Source organism: Haliotis rufescens, unplaced genomic scaffold (assembly GCF_023055435.1).
Source record: "Haliotis rufescens isolate VD_foot unplaced genomic scaffold, xgHalRufe1.0.p SCAF_12, whole genome shotgun sequence".
NCBI lineage: Eukaryota > Metazoa > Mollusca > Gastropoda > Lepetellida > Haliotidae > Haliotis > Haliotis rufescens.
The window spans coordinates 28,829,088-28,849,903 of record NW_025963802.1 but is presented as its reverse complement, the minus strand read 5'-3'; the positions used below and the strand labels follow the sequence as shown (position 1 = coordinate 28,849,903).

General features: G+C 41.9%; 1 protein-coding gene across 20 annotated transcripts in view; it reads right to left on the bottom strand.

Moving 5' to 3' along the window:
• Positions 1 to 1,561: 1,561 nt before the first annotated feature.
• Positions 1,562 to 20,816, bottom strand: part of LOC124116598 (probable sodium/potassium/calcium exchanger CG1090) — a 95,885-nt gene continuing 76,630 nt past the window's right edge. Inside the window, exons 7-15 of one of the 20 annotated variants that reach the window (XM_048393496.1) lie at positions 18,985 to 19,095; positions 18,360 to 18,587; positions 17,068 to 17,169; positions 15,447 to 15,578; positions 11,452 to 13,423; positions 9,721 to 10,846; positions 6,530 to 9,343; positions 6,059 to 6,152; positions 1,562 to 6,011 (exon numbers count right to left, since the gene is read on the bottom strand). In XM_048393496.1, the coding sequence (XP_048249453.1) occupies positions 13,224 to 13,423; positions 15,447 to 15,578; positions 17,068 to 17,169; positions 18,360 to 18,587; positions 18,985 to 19,095 (773 nt within the window). In that variant the 3' untranslated portion in view covers positions 1,562 to 6,011; positions 6,059 to 6,152; positions 6,530 to 9,343; positions 9,721 to 10,846; positions 11,452 to 13,223. The other 19 variants (XM_048393490.1, XM_048393494.1, XM_048393497.1 and 16 more) reach the window with 19 other exon arrangements.

The window sequence follows — 20,816 nt, the reverse complement described above, 5'->3', positions numbered from 1 at the left end:
ACTTCACGTTAAACCCCATCTCTTCATTCCCACCCTCCATTACTAAATAACAGAGACAAAAATAGAACTCCTAGAAATTTCAAACAACTAATGGGCACCACTTCAGTGCTGGGTTAATGTGTATACAAAGTTTCGCGAAAAAATATTAAACGGTTTCTGAGTTATGGTCAGGAAACAAAGCTTACCCCCATTCAGAGCCTATGTTCAACTTATCTCCATGGAAACGAGAAAAAATAAAAATGTCAAAAATCTCTAAATAGCAAAAGGCACCACTTCTGTGCTGGGTTAAAGTGTATACAAAGTTTCGCGAAAAAATATTAAACGGTTTCCGAGTTATGGTCCGGAAACCAAGCTTACCCCCATTCAGAGTCTATGTTCAAGTTATCTCCATGGAAACGAGAAAAAATAAAAATGTCAAAAATCTCTAAATAGCAAAAGGCACCACTTCTGTGCTGGGTTAATGTGTATACAAAGTTTCGCGAAAAAATATTAAACGGTTTCTGAGTTATGGTCAGGAAACAAAGCTTACCCCCATTCAGAGCCTATGTTCAAGTTATCTCCATGGAAACGAGAAAAAATAAAAATGTCAAAAATCTCTAAATAGCAAAAGGCACCACTTCAGTGCTGGGTTAATGTGTATACAAAGTTTCGCGAAAAAATATTAAACGGTTTCTGAGTTATGGTCCGGAACGGTGGGAACGCCGACGCCGACGGGAACCGTGCCAAAAACAATATGTCTTGGGGAGACATAATGATCTGAAGATACGAGGGGCGTTCAATAAGTTTTGCAACTTAAATATAAGACCAAGTTGCAGGATATCTTTTGCAGTTTTATTTTTCAATATAATTTCCATTCACCTCAATACACGTATTTCATTTGTCCTTCAAGCTTTTAATACCACGTTTATAGAAATCTGCAGATTGGCCCTCTAACCACGCCTCTGTGGCAGCCTTTTTGTCCTCGTCATCCTGGAAGCGTCTTCCACGTAGGGCAGATTTCATTTGCCGGAACAGGAAATAGTCACTGGGGGCTAAGTCTGGGCTGCAGGGTGGCTGATTTAACTGTTCAAATCCCCATTCACATATGGCGGCCTGTACAATTCTCGACTTGTGAACCGGAGCGTTGGTAAGGAACTTTATTACAGCACGTTGATAATGTTTGAGAGAATCCATGATTGTGACCACCCTTAGGCGAATGAAGCCATCACATCTAACTTATTGTTGTGTCTGGAACTTGTTACGACACGTGTCAACCTGATGTTATGACTAGTGTCACACCTGCCACAAGTTGACATTGTTTGTGTAAACACAAATGCCCAAGTTGCAAAACTTATTGAACGCCCCTCGTAATCTATGAATCCTCCATGTCAATCATTACCCAGCTTTCACAAGCATCACACACATTTGTCACAGTCCTGGAACTATTCAATATTATTGTTATCATTGTTCTACTTGAGATGCTGATTGTGCAAGCCAGGAGTTGACTCACTTTTCCAAGTGATCATTTCAAACACATACTCTAGCAAAGAAACCTGGAGTAAGGAAATAACACAAGACAACATGTTTATAAATAATTTATTGTAAGTTTGAGCATCAAAAGGATTTTAGGAATCACCAAGAGAAAACTACCCAGCATACATATGAATATATACATATATCCTATGTAACTCATACACACAGAGTAGGTGTAGTAGCATGAAATGAACACATGAAGCAAAAAGGTGTACATGAAAACTGTGAGTACAGTGAGTACATAACACTTTCATTTGAAATAGATGTGACTTGATAATGTCATTTTACTGTATTACAAATAGACAAACATTTATTACCAAATCCCTTAATATGCTTTCTGTTTAACCCTGAATTTACTGTTACTATCCTTTTCTTGTGGCATAACAGCTGAGGGAAAGCCAATTCCCTATGTAGAGTTGCATCCCTTGGACACACCAGAAACTTATGATCGAGGGTTTGAATTGCGGTTCACCCCGATTATGTTTCTAGGTTTGTCAGCATCATACCCGTGTGTTTCACCAAAGTGGTAAACATCTGAGACCTGCATCACTTCAGGCTTTCCTCACACATTAAGCCGACATGATGTAAATGAACACTGTTCAAAGCGGTGTAAACCCAACCCCCTCACTCACTCTTGTGGCCCACACCACCAGAATTTCATTCATCTCAGGAAGGAACTTCATTATGCAGGAACATGATCACTTATTTAGAAACATGTACAGTATCATTAATTTTTCCTTTTCTTATCTTTGATATCAATTCTGAGACAAATGTCTCCACCAGTATAGCCTTCATGAACAATTCAAATACTGCACGAATTGGTGAAACTAAACGTTTCAATACTACAAATATGAACCTACGTAAATGACATTTTGACACTGACAAGAAGATATCAGTTCCTAATGCCCTTGATATTTTCATTGGTTGTTGCACACTTGTGTTAAAAACAGGTAAAACAACAGTGTTTGATGATCAATAGGAGAAATACTGCACTTCACTCATCAAGTAGATAAATCAAGCAGATGCAGTAAGTCATCTGGTGATGAGGTCACTCAACCTACTGAAGCATTCCTAGAATGTAACTACAGCACCACTGATATGCTTCTTTTACTTCATGTCAGGGAGAAAGTAATGGCTGGTGTCGCCAAGCTGGAATGAATGGCAAACAACGCCATACCTTGAAAGTCACTGCAGATGATGATACAGCATGCAACATACGTCCTGGAAACCCATGGACATGGTGTATTCACCTCCATTGTAATATCAGATTTTTATGGTCAATACACAACATGTGTGCAAAAGCCAAACAAAGTGATTTTTGGTTTGTTTTATGGAAAAAGAATGGCAATAATGGTCATAAAAGTTATAAAGAAACAATTTTGTCTGAAATGTTGTGTCAGATAAAAAATATGCGTTTTAACATCTTTTTGAAACCATTTATTTTTATTTTTTAGCCACCAGCTTCTTGGCATTCTGTCAAAGAAAAAACATAAAACAAATCAATTTGGTGAGGCTGACAGCTGATAACAGCTGTACATATGTCCAAGCATGCTGTCAATGTTATGTGACCATCCCCAGCAGCCAACTGTGCCCTTCCCACAGTAGACACCTGCAGACAACAGAGCTGACTACACCATGAGACACCCCCCTCACAGATGAGGGTTGAAGTTTACACCCAGTTCAGCCTGGTATACATCCACTGAGTATTGAGACACAGAGTCTTGAGGGCTCATTAGCACTTCATTAAATGCATACTAGAATGATGAAGTCAAACATTCAGTCTCAGAGGTCAAGCTGGGGAGCATTATAATTACCAAGGAGAGCCTTGTTGAAACAGCTCCAACCCTATCTAAAAATAAAACAAAGTGCAAAGTTATTCTTATTCAACAGACTAGTTTTAATACCTAACTTGAACTACATATGCATTAAATGGTATGGATGCATATGGGGGTGTTATTTTCTCATATGCAAACACTCAATTCATAGAACACATTTAAACAGATACCAAAATAGAGATTATTTGGACATCATTGTTTCAAGAAGGACACAGATACAACAGAGATTTGAGCAAACACAAGAGTTTCAAAGTATTCTTATGGAAGATTCAACAGGAACAACAGTTAAATGTGTAACCATTTAAAGTCATGAGCCAGGAAAAATAGCTTCTCTGGTATAAAAATATATGGTTAACTTCCTGGTAATCATTTGATGTAAATGTCATAGATATATATATATTTATATATACAAGATCACAGTAACCATAGCAACACACTTCATATTGCACGTCAGAAAGTTGAAAAAAATGTAGTTTTACAAGATATTCAAATACTTCTTACATTCAATCATAGTCTTGAGATTAACAATGATCTACTATATTTCTGAAACAAATAAAAAACCCAGTTCCTATGCTATAATACTGGTGCATATTGTATGTACAATGTAATGAGCTCTGATGCTCGTAAGCTAGGAAACACTAACACTTTCTGAAAAGGTTGAAACACTTTCTACTCCAACATGATATAGGCACTTTGATAAACATGTTAAATGTTAAACAATGATTCTGGTCTACCTCCTGCTGCTGCAGGCACGATGGCGCAACATTGGAGTGTGCAGGTCCAGGAGGAGGGGCCATGTGACCAACTTGCCCGACGGCTGAACAAGCCATGCATGTGCCATCACATCATTGAAAGGGTTGCATCTCACAGCAGCCAGCTCACAGATGGGCTGGTGGTTCAGAAAAATGCAACACTGTGTGGAGTTGTGTCTGCTGCTAGAACCTGCTGGTCATGGCTTCAATCCCAGAATTGTCACAATGACAATCATTGGTTTTGCCGTGGAGGTAATTGTTGATGTCAACATCAAACTGACATGCCTTGAAATACTTCATACAGTTCAAGCAGCACTACACCCAACTCACTCACAAACAGAAAATATCAACCCTATCAATTAATTACAACTTTTCTTATATAGTTAGCAATCTTGTCGATAACTTATTAGTTCCTTTAAGAATAAATGGCCACACTTGTAGTTACCAGAAACAAGTTTGTCAGAATGGTTTTGTTTACGGTGTTTTCTAACACTGCTGTCCATATACGAGTTAATGTAGCATGTGAACACACAAGTACCCTCTGCCATTCACCCAAATACAAACAGTACACCATTACTGTTACAGGTAGATATAGATATGATGTGGATTCCAATATACTTGATATGGTATATTCATAAAACCCTGGACCCAAATAGTTGTAATTAGTAAATATTGTCTATTTTCACCTATTATTAAGGTTAACGAGGTACAAAAAGCCGATAAACACCAAGTATTCAATCCCCACCAGGCCCACACCTGAACATAAATATCTTCCTTATATTACATGTATACCCTTGGAGCCAGGGCCCTGTTTCGGGGTCATCCTGACATCAAATTATGTAAAAGGATATATCAATGGTGTGACCATTTCTTCAAAAAATGTGGTGGACAACCAAAACATCTGCACGGAAGATGTGAGAAGACCTTCAACTCAAGGGGTCTTGGGTGATCGTAAACCAGACTATCTACAGAAAATATCTTAATGAAATAAAAACATGAAGATTTTCCAATATATTCATAAAAAAATTATTCACTGCATAATAAAACAAATATCAGTCCTTTAATACTTTTGCTCTGCGGTTCAGTTGGCAGCAAAATTTATCCACATGTAACTTTTAAAGCTCATTCATGTCAGGGCTGTTTCCTACATTTTGACATCAATCAATCTAAAATTCCAAACATTGTGAGTATGAGCATTTGTTAAAAAATGTGTGGAAACTAACAAAAATCTGGTGCACAAAGAGACTGTGAGAAGGTGCACGAAGAGACATGAGAAGATTTGTAACACCAATAGCGGTCAAGAAAGGATGATCGAAAACCGGATGTCTACAATGTCAGGCTATTGATGTAGTTCTTCGTGGCTGATATGGTGCCATATTCCTTACATGGATGTATCATTCTTGTGTCCAGAAACCTAAACCTATTATTTGAGATGAAATTTGGCATAATAATTGGAGTCCAATCTTTACTAAATATTGCAAATCCTTGTCTCAACAACATGGGCAATAGGCAGACAAAGCATCAACTTCATTACGTACTGAAATTTAGTGCAAGTAGTTCATTTAGTATTTGAACTGACTGTAAAATAATATTGACAGTACAATGACTTTCACGCCAACATCAATAGAATACAAATTGAGCACACTTAATTTAGATGTAACAAAACTCGTTTTCCTTGTCACCAAAGTCTTCTCAACGTAATTTTGGTTGTCCACCAACATTTTAGTGACAAATGATAATAATCTTGATGTGTGGTGGCCTCGGAGAAAACCTCCCAGGCCCCCAGAATTGTATACATGCTCTTGAAGACAGGTAAACCTCCCTGGGCCCCTGTGTAGTATACATGCTCTTGAAGACAGGTAAATCTCCCTAACCCCTTGTGTTGTATACATGCTCTTGAAGACAGGTAAACCTCCCTAACCCCTTGTGTTGTATACATGCTCTTGAAGACAGGTAAACCTCCCTGGGCCCCTGTGTAGTATACATGCACTTGAAGACAGGTAAATCTCCCTAACCCATTGTGTTGTATACATGCTCTTGAAGACAGGTAAACCTTCCTAACCCCTTGTGTTGGCATACATGCTCTTGAAGACAGGTAAACCTCCCTGGGCCCCTGTGTAGTATACATGCTCTTGAAGACAGGTAAATCTCCCTAACCCCTAGTGTTGTATACATGCTCTTGAAGACAGGTAAATCTCCCTAACCCCTAGTGTTGTATACATGCTCTTGAAGACAGGTAAACCTCCCTGGGCCCCTGTGTAGTATACATGCTCTTGAAGACAGGTAAATCTCCCTAACCCCTAGTGTTGTATACATGCTCTTGAAGACAGGTAAATCTCCCTAACCCCTAGTGTTGTATACTAGCTCTTGAAGACAGGTAAACCTCCCTAACCCCTTGTGTTGTATACATGCTCTTGAAGACAGGTAAACCTCCCTGGGCCCCTGTGTAGTATACATGCTCTTGAAGACAGGTAAATCTCCCTAACCCCTAGTGTTGTATACATGCTCTTGAAGACAGGTAAATCTCCCTAACCCCTAGTGTTTATACATGCTCTTGAAGACAGGTAAATCTCCCTAACCCCTAGTGTTGTATACATGCTCTTGAAGACAGGTAAATCTCCCTAACCCCTAGTGTTGTATACATGCTCTTGAAGACAGGTAAACCTCCCTAACCCCTTGTGTTGTATACATGCTCTTGAAGACAGGTAAATCTCCCTAACCCCTAATGTTGTATACATGCTCTTGAAGACAGGTAAATCTCCCTAACCCCTAGTGTTGTATACATGCTCTTGAAGACAGGTAAACCTCCCTAACCCCTAGTGTTGTATACATGCTCTTGAGGACAGGTAAATCTCCTTAACCCCTAGTGTTGTATACATGCTCTTGAAGACAGGTATATCTCCCTAACCCCTTGTGTTGTATACATGCTCTTGAAGACAGGTAAACCTCCCTGGGCCCCTGTGTAGTATACATGCTCTTGAAGACAGGTAAACCTCCCTGGGCCCCTGTGTAGTATACATGCTCTTGAAGACAGGTAAATCTCCCTAACCCCTAGTGTTGTATACATGCTCTTGAAGACAGGTAAATCTCCCTAACCCCTAGTGTTGTATACTAGCTCTTGAAGACAGGTAAACCTCCCTAACCCCTTGTGTTGTATACATGCTCTTGAAGACAGGTAAACCTCCCTGGGCCCCTGTGTAGTATACATGCTCTTGAAGACAGGTAAATCTCCCTAACCCCTAGTGTTGTATACATGCTCTTGAAGACAGGTAAATCTCCCTAACCCCTAGTGTTTATACATGCTCTTGAAGACAGGTAAATCTCCCTAACCCCTAGTGTTGTATACATGCTCTTGAAGACAGGTAAATCTCCCTAACCCACAGTGTTGTATACATGCTCTTGAAGACAGGTAAACCTCCCTAACCCCTTGTGTTGTATACATGCTCTTGAAGACAGGTAAATCTCCCTAACCCCTAATGTTGTATACATGCTCTTGAAGACAGGTAAATCTCCCTAACCCCTAGTGTTGTATACATGCTCTTGAAGACAGGTAAACCTCCCTAACCCCTAGTGTTGTATACATGCTCTTGAAGACAGATAAATCTCCCTAACCCCCTGTGTTGTATACATGCTCTTGAGGACAGGTAAATCTCCTTAACCCCTAGTGTTGTATACATGCTCTTGAAGACAGGTATATCTCCCTAACCCCTTGTGTTGTATACATGCTCTTGAAGACAGGTAAACCTCCCTGGGCCCCTGTGTAGTATACATGCTCTTGAAGACAGGTAAATCTCCCTAACCCCTAGTGTTGTATACATGCTCTTGAAGACAGGTAAATCTCCCTAACCCCTAGTGTTGTATACTAGCTCTTGAAGACAGGTAAACCTCCCTAACCCCTTGTGTTGTATACATGCTCTTGAAGACAGGTAAACCTCCCTGGGCCCCTGTGTAGTATACATGCTCTTGAAGACAGGTAAATCTCCCTAACCCCTAGTGTTGTATACATGCTCTTGAAGACAGGTAAATCTCCCTAACCCCTAGTGTTTATACATGCTCTTGAAGACAGGTAAATCTCCCTAACCCCTAGTGTTGTATACATGCTCTTGAAGACAGGTAAATCTCCCTAACCCCTAGTGTTGTATACATGCTCTTGAAGACAGGTAAATCTCCCTAACCCCTTGTGTTGTATACATGCTCTTGAAGACAGGTAAACCTCCCTAACCCCTAGTGTTGTATACATGCTCTTGAAGACAGGTAAATCTCCCTAACCCCCTGTGTTGTATACATGCTCTTGAGGACAGGTAAATCTCCTTAACCCCTAGTGTTGTATACATGCTCTTGAAGACAGGTATATCTCCCTAACCCCTTGTGTTGTATACATGCTCTTGAAGACAGGTAAACCTCCCTGGGCCCCTGTGTAGTATACATGCTCTTGAAGACAGGTAAATCTCCCTAACCCCTAGTGTTGTATACATGCTCTTGAAGACAGGTAAATCTCCCTAACCCCTAGTGTTGTATACTAGCTCTTGAAGACAGGTAAACCTCCCTAACCCCTTGTGTTGTATACATGCTCTTGAAGACAGGTAAACCTCCCTGGGCCCCTGTGTAGTATACATGCTCTTGAAGACAGGTAAATCTCCCTAACCCCTAGTGTTGTATACATGCTCTTGAAGACAGGTAAATCTCCCTAACCCCTAGTGTTTATACATGCTCTTGAAGACAGGTAAATCTCCCTAACCCCTAGTGTTGTATACATGCTCTTGAAGACAGGTAAATCTCCCTAACCCCTAGTGTTGTATACATGCTCTTGAAGACAGGTAAACCTCCCTAACCCCTTGTGTTGTATACATGCTCTTGAAGACAGGTAAATCTCCCTAACCCCTAATGTTGTATACATGCTCTTGAAGACAGGTAAATCTCCCTAACCCCTAGTGTTGTATACATGCTCTTGAAGACAGGTAAATCTCCCTAACCCCTAGTGTTTATACATGCTCTTGAAGACAGGTAAATCTCCCTAACCCCTGTGTAGTATACATGCTCTTGAAGACAGGTAAATCTCCCTAACCCCTTGTGTTGTATACATGCTCTTGAAGACAGGTAAACCTCCCTAACCCCTTGTGTTGTATACATGCTCTTGAAGACAGGTAAACCTCCCTGGGCCCCTGTGTAGTATACATGCACTTGAAGACAGGTAAATCTCCCTAACCCATTGTGTTGTATACATGCTCTTGAAGACAGGTAAACCTTCCTAACCCCTTGTGTTAGCATACATGCTCTTGAAGACAGGTAAACCTCCCTGGGCCCCTGTGTAGTATACATGCTCTTGAAGACAGGTAAATCTCCCTAACCCCTAGTGTTGTATACATGCTCTTGAAGACAGGTAAATCTCCCTAACCCCTAGTGTTGTATACATGCTCTTGAAGACAGGTAAACCTCCCTGGGCCCCTGTGTAGTATACATGCTCTTGAAGACAGGTAAATCTCCCTAACCCCTAGTGTTGTATACATGCTCTTGAAGACAGGTAAATCTCCCTAACCCCTAGTGTTGTATACTAGCTCTTGAAGACAGGTAAACCTCCCTAACCCCTTGTGTTGTATACATGCTCTTGAAGACAGGTAAACCTCCCTGGGCCCCTGTGTAGTATACATGCTCTTGAAGACAGGTAAATCTCCCTAACCCCTAGTGTTGTATACATGCTCTTGAAGACAGGTAAATCTCCCTAACCCCTAGTGTTTATACATGCTCTTGAAGACAGGTAAATCTCCCTAACCCCTAGTGTTGTATACATGCTATTGAAGACAGGTAAATCTCCCTAACCCCTAGTGTTGTATACATGCTCTTGAAGACAGGTAAACCTCCCTAACCCCTTGTGTTGTATACATGCTCTTGAAGACAGGTAAATCTCCCTAACCCCTAATGTTGTATACATGCTCTTGAAGACAGGTAAATCTCCCTAACCCCTAGTGTTGTATACATGCTCTTGAAGACAGGTAAACCTCCCTAACCCCTAGTGTTGTATACATGCTCTTGAAGACAGGTAAATCTCCCTAACCCCCTGTGTTGTATACATGCTCTTGAGGACAGGTAAATCTCCCTAACCCCTAGTGTTGTATACATGCTCTTGAAGACAGGTATATCTCCCTAACCCCTTGTGTTGTATACATGCTCTTGAAGACAGGTAAACCTCCCTGGGCCCCTGTGTGGTATACATGCTCTTGAAGACAGGTAAATCTCCCTAACCCCTAGTGTTGTATACATGCTCTTGAAGACAGGTAAATCTCCCTAACCCCTAGTGTTGTATACTAGCTCTTGAAGACAGGTAAACCTCCCTAACCCCTTGTGTTGTATACATGCTCTTGAAGACAGGTAAACCTCCCTGGGCCCCTGTGTAGTATACATGCTCTTGAAGACAGGTAAATCTCCCTAACCCCTAGTGTTGTATACATGCTCTTGAAGACAGGTAAATCTCCCTAACCCCTAGTGTTTATACATGCTCTTGAAGACAGGTAAATCTCCCTAACCCCTAGTGTTGTATACATGCTCTTGAAGACAGGTAAATCTCCCTAACCCCTAGTGTTGTATACATGCTCTTGAAGACAGGTAAACCTCCCTAACCCCTTGTGTTGTATACATGCTCTTGAAGACAGGTAAATCTCCCTAACCCCTAATGTTGTATACATGCTCTTGAAGACAGGTAAATCTCCCTAACCCCTAGTGTTGTATACATGCTCTTGAAGACAGGTAAACCTCCCTAACCCCTAGTGTTGTATACATGCTCTTGAAGACAGGTATATCTCCCTAACCCCTTGTGTTGTATACATGCTCTTGAAGACAGGTAAACCTCCCTGGGCCCCTGTGTTGTATACATGCTCTTGAAGACAGGTAAATTTCCCTAACCCCTTGTGTTGTATACATGCTCTTGAAGACAGGTAAACCTCCCTGACCCTCAGTATTGTATACATGCTCTCAAGATCAGGTAACCTCCCTGTCCCTTAGTATTGTATACATGCTCTCAAGAACAGGTAACCTGTCTGCCCCTCAGTATTGTATACATGCTCTTGAAGACAGGTAAACCTCCCTGACCCTCAGTATTGTATACATGCTCTCAAGAACAGGTAACATGTCTGTCCCTCAGTATTGTATTCATGCTCTCAAGAACAGGTAACCTGTCTGTCCCTCAGTATTGTATACATGCTCTTGAAGACAGGTAAACCTCCCTGACCCTCAGTATTGTATACATGCTCTCAAGAACAGGTAACCTCCCTGTCCCTCAGTATTGTATACATGCTCTCAAGAACAGGTAACCTGTCTGTCCCTCAGTGTTGTATACATGCTCTTGAAGACAGGTAAACCTCCTTGGCCCTCAATACTGTATACATGCTCTCAAGGACAGGTAACCTGTCTGTCTCTCAGTATTGTATATATGCTCTCAAGGACAGGTAACCTCCCTGACCCCATGTAGTATATATACTTTTGAACATCAACAATCATACAACAAAGAAAATATAACATTCTTCTGCAACAAATCAATAAGAAAAACAAATATAAGCATTTAACAGAACATAAATCATATGATAACTTAACATACAAATTTAACAAGACACCAACTTGAAATAACACAGTCTGGCACATGATCAACCCACCTAGCAGTTACCGCATGCTGATAAAGATGGTCAAACTTAAGTTTAATAACGCTTTCAGAATGGCATTTAATAATACATCAACTCTCTTAATGATACCTCCATAACAATAATGTTAATTTGGGCCAGTATATGCATCAAAAGCTGGATCAGTGGAAACCAACAAGCGGTTATTACATTTCCCAGGATCTACAATGCCAATCAAAGAATTAAGATAAACTTGGTTTGAAATGATGGGTGAAAATGGACTTGTTCACCTTTTCTTATCAATCCGTTCCATTTAAATCCATTTACAAAGCACAAGATGTCAAACAACATATTCTCAAAGCATGTGACATTAATACCTCTGTCAAAGGAACAGGATAAATCTCAAATACATTCTCAGTTCCATAGGGAGTATACAAACACTATGTGACACATATTCTCATAAAGACATCAGCAGATATTAATCTGCAACACCTGTGTGTGTTCCTGCGTCTCCATCAGGACGTTTCAGTTCCATATGTTTCAGCTACAGATGTGAATAGTGTTCATTCTGTGGCATGTTACAGCCCTTCAACAAACAGGTTCAAGTGAGGACCTCTCAGGAGACCCTGTAACATCTGGTGAAGACCTTCACGGGGTGTTCCTGCAAGATGGGCAGATCATGACCGGGCTGTGTTGACCCTAACAACAACTTCTGCTTCCATTCATCTCACCTGATTAGAATGAAGTGAATAACAGCAACACACAAAACAAGGCAATGTAACACAAGTGAGGCAGCTGCTTCTAGATAAGTAACAAGTAGAATTGCAACATTAACTTTCTCCATGTTTGATGAGAGAAACACAGACATTGAATATCACAACGGGTTCCTGGTCTGTGGACAGTGCCAAATAGCAACCATTATCTTTGTTTAGCTCCGCATTGAACTGAAGAAGCAATCTTTGGTACAAGGCAAGCCATCAACAGAGACATTCTTAAAACTCATTCTATTTTACAAAGCCTCATTCTCCAAGTTTCTAACTAAATCTGAAGCACACTTACAACGTAAGATCACACATACTTCAGCTCTTAGAACCAGTAAACACTCATGGCATATTCAAAGAGGAAAAGTGGATATTTGATGAATGATATACAGGACATAGGAATGTACGTTAACTGACAAAAGACATATGGCCACAAGATAACCTCAGTTGATATGTCATCATTTCTGACCTAGACAGTCACAAATTAATTATCTTCATGATGTTTCATCCAGTTTGATCTTACACCATAAATAAAGTAGAAAGAAACTGTAACAATGCAAGAGCTACATTAAATGCAATAATGTTTTGAGTTTTGATTTTTGCCATTTTGTTTGCTTTAGTAGTCGGGATCATACTTGTGCTGCAAGTCACACTGCAGATATTTCTTATAAGAACATGTTTAATATCATCTGCTTAACTTGTACCAAAGAAACACATGAAAAACCTTAACTTTTAAAACACTATGAGAGTCATCACTTAATAATTGCTGGGGCACTCCACAGGATGGAAGTAGCCGAATATATTGAGTTCATACAGTGAAGCTAGCACTGTGTAGATCAGGTATACCACGAGCAGGACTGCCCCGTACTTCTTGTCCAGCTTCCAGCCATTCAGATGTGTGGCCACTAGCAGGAAAACAACCGTGGACAGCAGAGTCAGGCTGGAGTACGTCAAGCCTGGAGAATACATAGATAACTGTGTTACATTGGGTGAGACCAGTGTACGTCAAGCCTGGAGAATACATAGATAACTGTGTTAAATTGGGTGAGACGGCAGTATGTCAAGCCTGGAGAATACATAGACAACTGGGTTAAATTGGGTGAGACCAGTGTATGTCAAGCATGGAGAATACATAGACAACTGGGTTAAGTTGGGTTAGACTGGTGTATGTCAAGCCTGGAGAATACATAGATAACTGTGTTACATTGGGTGAGACTGGTGTATGTCAAGCCTGGAGAATACATAGATAACTTTGTTACATTGGGTGAGACTGGTGTATGTCAAGCCTGGAGAATACATAGATAACTGGGTTACTTTGGGTGAGACCAGTGTATGTCAAGCCTGGAGAATACATAGATAACTGTGTTACATTGGGTGAGACCAGTGTATGTCAAGCCTGGAGAATACATAGATAACTTTGTTACATTGGGTGAGACTGGTGTATGTCATGCCTGGAAAATACATACATAATTGGGTTACTTTGGGTGAGACCAGTGTATGTCAAACCTGGAGAATACATAGACAACTGTGTTACATTGGGTGAGACCAGTGTATGTCAAGCCTGGAGAATACATAGACAACTGTGTTACACTGGGTGAGACCAGTGTATGTCAAGCCTGGAAAATCCATAGATAACTGTGTTACATTGGGTGAGACCAGTGTATGTCAAGCCTGGAGAATACATAGATAACTGGGTTACATTGGGTGAGACCAGTGTATGTCAAGCCTTGAAAATACATAGATAACTGTGTTACATTGGGTGAGACTGCAGTCTGTCAAGCCTGGAGAATACATAGAAAACTGTGTTACATTGGGTGAGACCAGTGTACGTCAAGCCTGGAGAATACATACACAACTGTGTTACATTGGGTGAGACCAGTGTATGTCAAGCATGGAGAATACATAGACAACTGTGTTACATTGGGTGAGACCAGTGTATGTCAAGCCTGGAGAATACATAGATAACTGTGTTACATTGGGTGAGACTGGTGTATGTCAAGCCTGGAGAATACATAGATAACTGTGTTACATTGGGTGAGACCAGTGTATGTCAAGCATGGAGAATACATAGGTAACTGGGTTACTTTGGGTGAGACTGGTGTATGTCAAGCCTGGAGAATACATAGATAACTGTGTTACATTGGGTGAGACCAGTGTATGTCAAGCCTGGAGAATACATAGATAACTGTGTTACATTGGGTGAGACCAGTGTATGTCAAGCCTGGAGAATACATAGATAACTGTGTTACATTGGGTGAGACCAGTGTATGTCAAGCCTGGAGAATACATAGATAACTGTGTTACATTGGGTGAGACTGGTGTATGTCAAGCCTGGAGAATACATAGGTAACTGGGTTACTTTGGGTGAGACTGGTGTATGTCAAGCCTGGAGAATACATAGATAACTGTGTTACATTGGGTGAGACTGGTGTATGTCAAGCCTGGAGAATACATAGATAATTGTGTTACATTGGACGAGACCAGTGTATGTCAAGCCTGGAGAATACATAGATAACTAGGTTACATTGGGTGAGACCAGTGTATGTCAAGCCTGGAGAATACATAGATAACTGGGTTACATTAGGTGAGACCAGTGTATGTCAAGCATGGAGAATACATAGACAACTGTGTTACATTGGGTGAGACTGGTGTATGTCAAGCCTGGAGAATACATAGATAACTGGGTTACTTTGGGTGAGACCAGTGTATGTCAAGCCTGGAGAATACATAGACAACTGTGTTACATTGGGTGAGACTGGTGTATGTCAAGCCTGGAGAATACATAGATAACTGGGTTACTTTGGGTGAGACCAGTGTATGTCAAGCCTGGAGAATACATAGATAACTGGGTTACTTTGGGTGAGACCAGTGTATGTCAAGCCTGGAGAATACATAGATAACTGTGTTACTTTGGGTGAGACTGCATGACATGGTGTGGGTCTGAAGAAGATAAACTGATGTTGTGAGGTTGTTGCCTACCTGCACTATAGACCTGCACCTCAGTGCCTGGTCGGAGAACTGCTGTTTGGAGGAACCAAGGTACTCCAAGGCATACAAGGATGTCGAACACATTGCTTCCTATTGCATTAGAAACTGCCATATCCCCCAATCCTGCAAATAAAGAAAACCAACATGATACCGCTTCGTACCACCACCAGACAACTTCAGTCTTACAAGAAGGCCAAAGTTAGTACATATATGTTAATGCATGAGTGAGTTAAACTCAGCAGTGTTTAGACTTGCACCTACCTTCTCCAACGACTATTTGTGATACTAACACATCAGGTAGACTTGCACCTACCTTCTCCAACGACTATTTGTGATACTAACACATCAGGTAGACTTGCACCTACCTTCTCTAACAACTATGAGAGATGCCACAACATCAGGTAGACTTGCACCTACCTTCTCTAACAACTATGATAGATGCCACAACATCAGGTAGACTTGCACCTACCTTCTCTAACGACTATGAGCGATGCCACAACATCAGGTGGACTTGGACCTACCTTCTCTAACGACTATGATAGATGCCACAACATCAGGTAGACTTGCACCTACCTTCTCTAACGACTATGAGCGATGCCACAACATCAGGTGGACTTGGACCTACCTTCTCTAACGACTATGATAGATGCCACAACATCAGGTAGACTTGCACCTACCTTCTCTAACGACTATGAGCGATGCCACAACATCAGGTAGACTTGCACCTACCTTCTCTAACAACTATGATAGATGCCACAACATCAGGTAGACTTGCACCTACCTTCTCTATGACTATGAGAGATGCCACAACATCAGGTAGACTTGCACCTACCTTCTCTAACAACTATGATAGATGCCACAACATCAGGTAGACTTGGACCTACCTTCTCTAACAACTATGAGAGATGCCACAACATCAGGTAGACTTGCACCTACCTTCTCTAACGACTATGAGCGATGCCACAACATCAGGTGGACTTGGACCTACCTTCTCTAACGACTATGAGAGATGCCACAACATCAGGTAGACTTGCACCTACCTTCTCTAACGACTATGAGCGATGCCACAACATCAGGTAGACTTGCACCTACCTTCTCTAACAACTATGATAGATGCCACAACATCAGGTAGACTTGCACCTACCTTCTCTAACAACTATGTGTGATACTAACACATTAGGGAGACTTGCACCTACCTTCTCTAACAACTATGATAGATGCCACAACATCAGGTAGACTTGGACCTACCTTCTCTAACGACTATGAGAGATGCCACAACATCAGGTAGACTTGCACCTACCTTCTCTAACAACTATGATAGATGCCACAACATCAGGTAGACTTGGACCTACCTTCTCTAACGACTATGATAGATGCCACAACATCAGGTAGACTTGCACCTACCTTCTCTAACAACTATGTGTGATACTAACACATTAGGTAGACTTGCACCTACCTTCTCTAACGACTATGTGTGATACTAACACATCAGGTAGACTTGCACCTACCTTCTCTAACGACTATGATAGATGCCACAACATCAGGTAGACTTGCACCTACCTTCTCTAACGACTATGATAGATGCCACAACATCAGGTAGACTTGCACCTACCTTCTCTAACAACTATGAGCGATGCCACAACATCAGGGAGGCTGACTCCAAAGGCAACAAAGGTCAGACCCATAATACTGTCAGGAATATTAGCTGTGAAACCTGTGAATAAAACAATCATACCATCAACACACATTATATCTTCACATCAATAAGTCACTGCTTTGAGAGGATTATTAATACATATGACTCACAAATCAGGAGCAGTTTGTAACGAAATGATTTGGCATTTTAAAAAAATCACTTGAGAACCAAACACAAATTGTTGCTCAATTTATTTGCACTCATTTAGCACGTTAAGAGACAGCCTTCACCAAGTTGTATCTGTGCATGGTTGAAGGATAACCTGAATGACTCCAGCACTGTGGTGCCACTGTGGGAGTTAAAGGGAGACAAATCCTCCCGCCTTCATTCAACTACCATTTACTTTGCAGAAAAATTAACTCTCTACATGTTTTGGGAATCATACGAAATGAAAAAGCCCACTTCCTTAATTGTTAGATGCACCAGATTCCCTTATCTTTGTAATAATCTTTATACCAAGTAATAATTGGCATCCTTTTGTTCGGTGGGCAATGAAAGTCACATCATTAGAATATAAGGACTCATAGATTTCACATACGTGCAGTAAGATAGCTAGAGACCATGTCAATCCTCCATATTTGTTCACGTGACATTGAAAACCCCAAGTGATGCAGGTCTCCAACATTGGAGAAACCCGTAAACATGAATATGGTGCTGACAAACCTAGAAACATAACCAGGATGGATCTGGAGTCAACCCCACAGTTTCTGGACTGTCTGAGGGATGCTACTCTTCATACTGGATCAATGGGCCATCCTTGTGTCACAAAAGTAAAGAATTCTAAGATGTTTTGCTTAAAGATAAAGTATCCTTTGATAAAGTACACTTTTTAAGTTACATCATAATGGTCTGATGTCGCAGCGCTGTATAAATTACCTCCCCCCATGATGTAACGCATCCTTGGTAACATCGTTCTTCCATTACTGTCAAGCAAGATGGTGCATCCACATAAATTTTCTTTGAAATAGTTTCTATAAACTTGGTGAATATTTGAACATAACGTGGAACAAAATACGGCAAGATAATGTCGTGCCCACAAACATATTCAAACCACTGAGTCTGTACCGCAGCAATCACAAAATTGTCTGAGCCGGGGGTGATGGTGCTTTTGAATTATATCTGTCTCGGGAAAAAGGAATGAGTACTACACATGGAGGTAGAGCAAACTTTATTTCTTAAATATAGACTGGAAAGTCAAGTAAACTTACCTATAATTGTAATCATCCACACCATTAGGAATGAGAAGAGAGACAACCAAACTAAGGACAGGAGAAATGTCAACAGGAACCATTTCTTCCATGCTTGTTTTCGGCAGTCGGGTACAGACAGGAACAGTATGGCACATAGTGGTAGAGAGACGAACCAGAGCAGCTTCTTGCAGCATCCACTTGGAACTTCACACAGCCCGGCAGGCTCATCTGCTTCCCTGTGTGGTGCTGCAAAACATACATCACCTTCCACTGTTAATCCCCCTTCTCGCATCTTCTCACAGCAAGCATATCATAGAACATGTACAAGGACTTGATATGATTTAGACAAATTTACAGAAAAACCTCAAGGAAGAAAAATCATAATGCTCCCAGGGTATGTAGAAATGATTTAACTAAAGAAACCTTCACCACTACATCAACCAGGTTATATATACCATATAAATACAGAGAACCAATAGGAAAATATTATATATATGTATATAGGAATATATATTTGTGAAAAATAAAAAATACAGCTTTTTCACAATTGATAAGAAAAAGTATTGCTTGAAAATTGATGCCAAATCAAACTTCCCAATGCAGTTAATCTTTAATTTTTCTGAAATAAGTAGAAGCTAAATACATGCAGATGGAGGCGCCCGCTTCACAAAGGTGTTGGTATCTGGGTATGAACCCTCATCAGATTCACAGTCAGAGGTAAGGGGGAGCATTTGCATCGACTCGGGGCAGTGATCTACAACAAAATACATTAGAATGTCCAAACAGCATCTGCAACCAACCAGGGCCTAGGGGATTATGCAGTCTTGTCCAAGTCAGTGTTGTCAATGCCCATTAGGATGGTATGATGCTGCAAGTATCCAGCACACCATCCTCGGTAAAGCCTCTCAATACAGCCCAGGAGAGTGATGTGCGGCTCCAGAGCAGTTCTAGTGCAAGCTCTCCTTATCTGCCCCACTGATAGCTCAGTTACCTACAGCTCAGTCCTTACTCCCATTACCCGGTCTCTCTTGGAAGGTCGTACTTCAATAAAAGCATTTTCTGAGTGATGTTTTAAGGAAATCAGTACACATCGGCTGAACCAATGTCCATTCCCAGTGTTTGCAATTCACCCTGTGATGCTCTCCAAAGCCATTTATATATCAATCCTCTGAAGATCGAATACTGATGATTGTATTGAAAACTGATCATGACTTAATCAACACACACTAAAAACATATGTGTGTCAAGAATATACTTTCCTGGCATCATGTGGACAAGGATTTACTTTCCTGGCATCATGTGGTCAAGGATTTACCTTCCTGGCAGCAAGTAGTCAAGGATTTACCTTCCTGGCATGTGATGGTCAAGGATTTACCTTCCTGGCATGTGATGGTCAAGGATTTACCTTCCTGGCATGTGATGGTCAAGGATTTACCTTCCTGCCATGTGATGGTCAAGGATTTACCTTCCTGCCATGTGATGGTCAAATCTGATGGTCAGGGATTTACCTTCCTGGCATGTGATGGTCAAATGTGATGGTCAAGGATTTACCTTCCTGCCATGTGATGGTCAAGGATTTAGCTTCCTACCATGTGATGGTCAAGGATTTAAATTCCTGCCATGTGATGGTCAAGGATTTACGTTCCTGCCATGTGATGGTCAAGGATTTACCTTCCTGACATGTGATGGTTGAGAACTTAGCTTCCTGAAATGATGATCTGGGAAGTGTCTGGCCCAGTGTAGCAGCGAGGGGAGGGGAAGGATCTGGCCCAGAGTAGCAACGAGGGGAGGGGAAGGGTCTGGTCCAGTGTAGCAACAAGGGAAGGGGAAGGGTCTGGCCCAGTGTAGCAGCGAGGGGAGGGGAGGGGAAGGGTCTGGCCCAGTGTAGCAGCGAGGGAAGGGGAAGGGTCTGGTCCAGTGTAGCAGCGAGGGGAGGGGAGGGGTGAGGGGAGGGGAGGGGAAGGGTCTGGTCCAGTGTAGCAGCAAGGGGAGGGGAGGGGAAGGGTCTGGTCCAGTGTAGCAGCAAGGGAAGGAGAGGGGAAGGGTCTGGTCCAGTGTAGCAACGAGGGAAGGGGAGGGGTCTGGCCCAGTGTAGCAGCGAGGGGAGGGAAGAGGAAGGGTCTGGTCAAGTGTAGCAACGAGGGAAGGGGAGGGGTCGCCCAGTGTAGCAGCAAGGGGAGGGGAAGGGTCTGGCCCAGTGTAGCAGCGAGGGGAGGGAAGGGGAAGGGTCTGGTCCAGTGTAGCAACGAGGGAAGGGGAGGGGTCTGGCCCAGTGTAGCAGCGAGGGGAGGGGAGGGGTCTGGTCCAGTGTAGCAGCAAGGCGAGGGGAGGGGAGGGGAGGGGAGGGGAGGGGAGTGGAAGGGTCTGGCCCAGAGTAGCAAACGAGGGAAGGGGAAGGGTCTGGCCCAGTGTAGCAGCGAGGGGAGGGGAAGGGTCAGGTCCAGTGTAGCAGCAAGGGGAGGGGAGGGGAAGGGT